General features: G+C 43.8%; 1 protein-coding gene across 4 annotated transcripts in view; it reads right to left on the bottom strand.

Annotated features, from left to right (window-relative positions):
- kitb (KIT proto-oncogene, receptor tyrosine kinase b) overlaps positions 1-6,000 on the bottom strand; it is a 50,609-nt gene that overhangs the window by 20,354 nt on the left and 24,255 nt on the right. For 2 of the 4 annotated variants that reach the window (XM_084319134.1, XM_084319133.1), the window contains exons 9-13: positions 5,892-6,000; positions 4,072-4,178; positions 3,170-3,296; positions 2,971-3,075; positions 2,334-2,444 (exon numbers count right to left, since the gene is read on the bottom strand). The exon at positions 5,892-6,000 is cut by the window's right edge and continues 85 nt beyond it. In XM_084319134.1, the coding sequence (XP_084175260.1) occupies positions 2,334-2,444; positions 2,971-3,075; positions 3,170-3,296; positions 4,072-4,178; positions 5,892-6,000 (559 nt within the window). Of the gene's footprint in view, positions 1-2,333; positions 2,445-2,970; positions 3,076-3,169; positions 3,297-4,071; positions 4,179-5,885 lie in introns of all 4 variants that reach the window. The other 2 variants (XM_084319132.1, XM_084319131.1) reach the window with 1 other exon arrangement.

Consider the following 6,000-nt stretch of genomic DNA (forward strand, 5'->3'; position numbering starts at 1 on the left):
ATGATACGCAACCAGCCGAGCAGCGTATGTGGCTAGTTACACGACCACTGTTATTGGTAATCAATAATCATAAACGACGTCCCGAGGGCGGCTACGTGGCGCAGTGGGCAAGGCGCTCGCAACGAATGCTGGAGACTAGGCTCGAACAGGATGCCTCCTGTTCGAGCCCCGCTCTCCACATTGCTTTCAGTTTAGCTGGTCGTCCACAGTAATACACATTGGCCGTATTACGGGGAGGGAAACTGAAGGGTGGGGATCGGGCGTTGTGGACAGCGACTCCTACAGGTCGGTTGGTGCGCCTGTGCAGTAGAATCAAGAAGCGACGGGGGCGGGGCCCCTCCAAAGCCCAGACCCCCGACGCTGAAAGATCGAGCCACGCAGGTGAAAAGATGCGACGGCTGTTACCTCGAGTATCGGAGGGGACTCGTGCTATGTATGACTTAGTCCACATTGCAGCCGGCTTGTGGGAGGCAAGAAACAACGTTCAAAGACAGGGGAGGGTTGAATTGGACGATATGAAAATTGGGATGGGAGAAAAATAGAAAATGGGAGAAAAAGTGGATAAAAAAAAATTAAATAAACGACGTCCCCCCCCTTTGATGCATACATGCTTTGGGACAGTCCCGATGATATGCAGTTTGAGTTATTTCTTTAGCATATGTAAAACGGCATTCGTTAGCAGCTATTAGCCCTATAACTAGCCTTCCAGAAAATATACGAGACAAAATCCGCTATAATGCTTATATTCACGGCGCTATAAAATGACAACCTATTGATGCATTATTTTTTTCTTTAAGCCATTTTGAAGGGATGGTTTATGAACTCAATTGACAATGAGAATGGACAGATAGCAATACTATAAAGTATAGATTTAGCTGTACAAAAAGACACCGGTCTGTTTACAAAAGCTGGTCCTCAACCACTATATTAGACGCATCCCAGCGGTCGCCAATGTGTTAAACATGTTTGATAATCTATCCATTTGTCCCTCAACGTTTTGAAATGTGATAACAGTAGATTTGCCTGCTCCTTTAAGAGTGATGTGTTGTGGGATATATGCTGTAGGTCTGGTCTACGCAAGCAGCCAATAGTCAGTCACACATCCCTTCTCCAACTTAAAACTAACGTTATTTGAGCAAACATTTAACGTTATTATAACACTATTTTAACATTAGTGAATGTGAATGCACAAAAATATCACAACTTGTGTCATTGTTCATCATTGGGGGAAACTAGCCAATAGCTAACATTATAGATAGGCTAGCTAGCATATAGCTAACGTTATAAATTGAAAACAAAGCTAACGTTAATATCCAGTTGACATTACAGATCATAATATCTATGATAACGTTAACGAAGTGAGAGTAGGGGTTAGGGAAACGTTGATGTAGTCAGAGTGTAGCGGGGACGGTAGACAGAGGCAGCACTTGATTTGCGTGTAACGTTAGCATAACATTGAGCAAGCTACATGACCAGCACTTCGGCCTGTGAGTGTTGGGGGCTCGAGTCCGGGATATGAAAATAAATCCTGATTTCATCTGTGAGTTGTAAACTGTATGGAAACGTGAAGTTAGCTCATGCTACTGGAAAACGGATGCCTCGTCATTAAATTAAGTTAAAAATGATGACGCCCCTTTTAATTTACCACGGATCTTGCGGTTGTCTGTTCCCCAACCGCGGGTGACTTGACCCTTGTTTTCTCTTGTCTGGTATAGCTTGTGATTATTGTCTTTAGTGTTTTGTCCCCAGTGTGTTTTGTGGTGTTATTCAGTATTTTACCCCAGGGTGTTCAGTCTTTTCTTGTGTGTTTCCTTCCTGGTTGTCTCACCCCATGTGCATCTCGTTTTGCTAATTGCCCTGCTGTCTCTCTAGTGTTAATTGTTCCCCCTATATCTGGTGTGTGTTCCCTACCCTCCATGGTCGGTTCATCGTTTGTTACTGTGGTGTTCCAAGTCCATGTTCTTGTTTCTGTCTCCTGTGATCCTGTGCGTCTTATAGTAAGTTTCCTAGTGTTAGTCTGTTTTCCACCTTTTGTTTTCGTGTACAGTCCGTCTTGTTTGTTAGTGTTTTATTTGTAGTTAAGTTTCTTTTTTCCCCTACCAGCTCTGCTGTGGTTTTCGGTTATGTTTTTGTACGTGCTCTCATTGTGAGATATTTCGTTTTGTTTGCTGCTGCCTTTTGAAGTAAAGAAATGTTTTATACAATTCACCCCTGGCTCCACGTCTCGTCTGCCTATTCTCTCCTCGTTCTGTTCAGCAATTGGGTCCTCGACAACACTATCCTTAACAACTACTCTACTACCGTCTAGTCCTGATTCATACTGCAACTCTCACCTCCGACCGTGCAGGCACCGAGCAGGTTGACGATGTTGACGTGGTTTCCAAGGTAACTGAGAACTTTCAGCTCTGACATCAGCGCCTCCTTTTCTGTGGCATGGGCGCTGGCTGGGATGACATCATCATGACTTCATCATCGATATGTTATTATATTATTGTACCATTGACATTTAAACACACACACACACACACACACACACACACACACACACACACACACACACACACACACACACACACACACACACACACACACACACACACACACACACACACACACACACAACCTCCTATCTGAAGATTCACATTTTTGAGAAAGTGTTGTCTTCTTGCAGAATGCAATTGTTTAAGGATACCCAATACAATTAAATGTATTATGTGTTAACAATACCGACCAGGTATTAGTGCCTCGCAAAGGTGAAGTTTTTCCCCACTTTTCTTTTATGCAGATAGGTGGCTTTGTTCTTCGGCCATGGATATACATGAGAATACATATATACACCCCCATATACGCATGTGCGCACACACACACACACACACACACACACACACACACACACACACACACACACACACACACACACACACACACACACACACACACACACACACACACACACACACACACACTTACGTTTGAGCATCTTGACAGCGACAGTCATTACTGTATCTGCAGAGCAGAGTCCATAGGCTGTGGCCCTCACCACTTTTCCAAATGCCCCAGAACCCAGGGTTTTACCTATGGATCCAAAAGATATTAACATTTTACAATTACTGCGTGTCGTACACACACATACACACACAGACACACACTCACTGAAGCACCGTCATACCAAAGCGTAGCTTCTGACGGGAAAACTCCCACTTGGGGTCATAAGGCAGCTGGGTGGGGTCGATGTAAATGTAGTTGTTGCCATGGATACTCTCTATCACCTTCCACTGGATCTGGAACTTGGGTTTCTGTAGAGAGAGAGGGGCCTCTGTAACATGGCTATGGTACGACATGTAACATCGATATGTATACAACATGTAACATGTCTATGGATACGACATGTAACATGTCTATGGATACGACATGTAACATGGCTATGGATACAACATGTAACATGGCTATGGATACAACATGTAACATCGCTATGGATACGACATGTAACATGTCTATGGATACGACATGTAACATGTCTATGGATACGACATGTAACATGGCTATGGATACGACATGTACTGTAACATGTCTATGATACAACATGTAACATGGCTATGGATACGACATGTAACATGTCTATGGATACAACATGTAACATGTCTATGGATACAACATGTAACATGGCTATGGATACGACATGTAACATGTCTATGGATACAACATGTAACATGTCTATGGATACAACATGTAACATGGCTATGGATACAACATGTAACATGGCTATGGATACAACAGGCCGGGAGAGAGGCATGAAGTGCTCGCTACCGTAAGATTAAACTGCCTGTGACAAATGTTCAAATGTTTACTAAGCATCATTCGTGACTGTATCATTTCAATATATGTCCAGTTTTCTTATTCTGACTTTTTTGTGGTGGCAACTGCAATCAGCAGGCATTAATATGATTTCCCTGGATACTAATTATTAGTAGTAGTATTTATTTCACTCTGTTGGATTGGCATCTAGTTTTATTTATATTTCCATTTCCAATGCACACTTACGTGGGTTTTATTATTCGTTTGTTACATTACCTGCAGATACTTGTACAGCAGCACGACCAGGATGAGACTGAGCAGCACTGCGGTGACGACCACGCCCGTCAGCAGGGGTGTGAACAACGCATGGGGCACCGTTCTCTCTGAGGGGAAACGGGTCACACATCAAACACAAGAAGGTAAACACCACACACACACACACACACAGACACATGCACACACATGTACACGCACACACACCCACATGCACACGCACACACACACCCACATGCACACACACGCACACGCACATACACACACACATACACACACACACACACACACACACACTCACCCACATGCACACGCACACACACACAGACACATGCACACACGCACACGCACGCACATACACACACACACACACACACAGACACATGCACACACACACACATGTACACGCACACACACCCACATGCACACGCACACACACGCACACATACACACGCACACGCACGCACGCACATACACACACACACACACACACACACACACACACACACACACACACACACGCACACACCAGGGTTAGGCTGAATCCACTTTACCAACTAATTCAGGAAGTGGTATTCATATTGAGAATCTTGCAGCATGAGAAGGTTATTCTACTGTATTCAACCTCTTGAGAAGAGATTAAATGTTATGCCATGAGGAAATCTACAGCAATTTATGTTAAAATTGATTGAATCGAATTGATTGAATTGAATTGAACCCAACCTTGAAACACACACACACACACACACACACACACACACACACACACACACACACACACACACACACACACACACACACACACACACACACACACACACACACACACACACACACACACACACACACACACACACACACACACACACACACACACACACACACACACACACACACACACATCCTTCTCCAGCAGTTGGTGTTTGTTTGTATGACAAGGATTAACAAATCCCATCATATAATCCCAGCCTGCATAGTCAGCATGCACTAATCCCATCCACTCTGTACCCTGTAACCTCCACCTGGCCTCCAGAGATACAGGCTGTGTGTGCGTGTGCGTGTGTGTGTGTGTGTGTGTGTGTGTGTACGTTTTTTTTGTAACTGCCATTTTAATACCATAGACTAGAGGTTTAACTATGTTTTGGATATGTGTGTGTGTGTGTGTGCGCGCACGTGCGTGCGTGCGTGTGTGTGTGTGTGTGTGTGTATGGTGGGGGGGATGGCATTGCAACGTTGGCAATACAGTAGAGGTTTAAACTGATACACAACTGACTGATGTGTAATTGTGGCACCAGTAGGGCTGGGCGATTAATCCAGTTACAATTCCAATTATGATTTTGGCTTCCCAGGATCATGAAAACAAGATAATGGAGATAAAACAATTATTGTGCCGCATGCCGTGTTGCTCTCATTTTGCCTTGTGTTGTGAATGCAGCGCACCCTTCCTTCACAGCGCTGCACTCTGTTATTTTGAAACGTCTTTGGTAACTTGAAGAAGATGACGCAAAGGCAACCTTTGGTTGAGATTAAGGTCAAACAAATTTGTTGCCATAGTCATATGATGTTCTCAAATCAATGGGTAACCATGTTTAATAATTGTGATTTCAATATCAATCAAAATAGTCGTGATTAGGATTTGTACCATAATCAAGCAACCCTAGTGTACAGGCTCCAGAAGTTAATTAATTAATAGAAAAATGACACATTGCCGGTTTAATAATGTTTTGGACAAGTGTGTATGTGTGTATATGTGTGTGTATTTGTGTGTGTGTATGTGTGTGAGTGCAAATACTTTGAAGCATGTGTTAAATCCAGACTCTCACCACTGATGGAGAACAGGGTATAGGCCTCCTCCCCCTCGCTGGCTGCCACACACTCCAGAGTGTGGTAGTGTGTGTGTTCTTTACTGATGTTCAGTCTGCTCTCCACCTC

The sequence above is a fragment of the Notolepis coatsorum genome, assembly GCF_963971535.1.
Source record: "Notolepis coatsorum genome assembly, chromosome: 7".
Lineage (NCBI taxonomy): Eukaryota > Metazoa > Chordata > Actinopteri > Aulopiformes > Paralepididae > Notolepis > Notolepis coatsorum.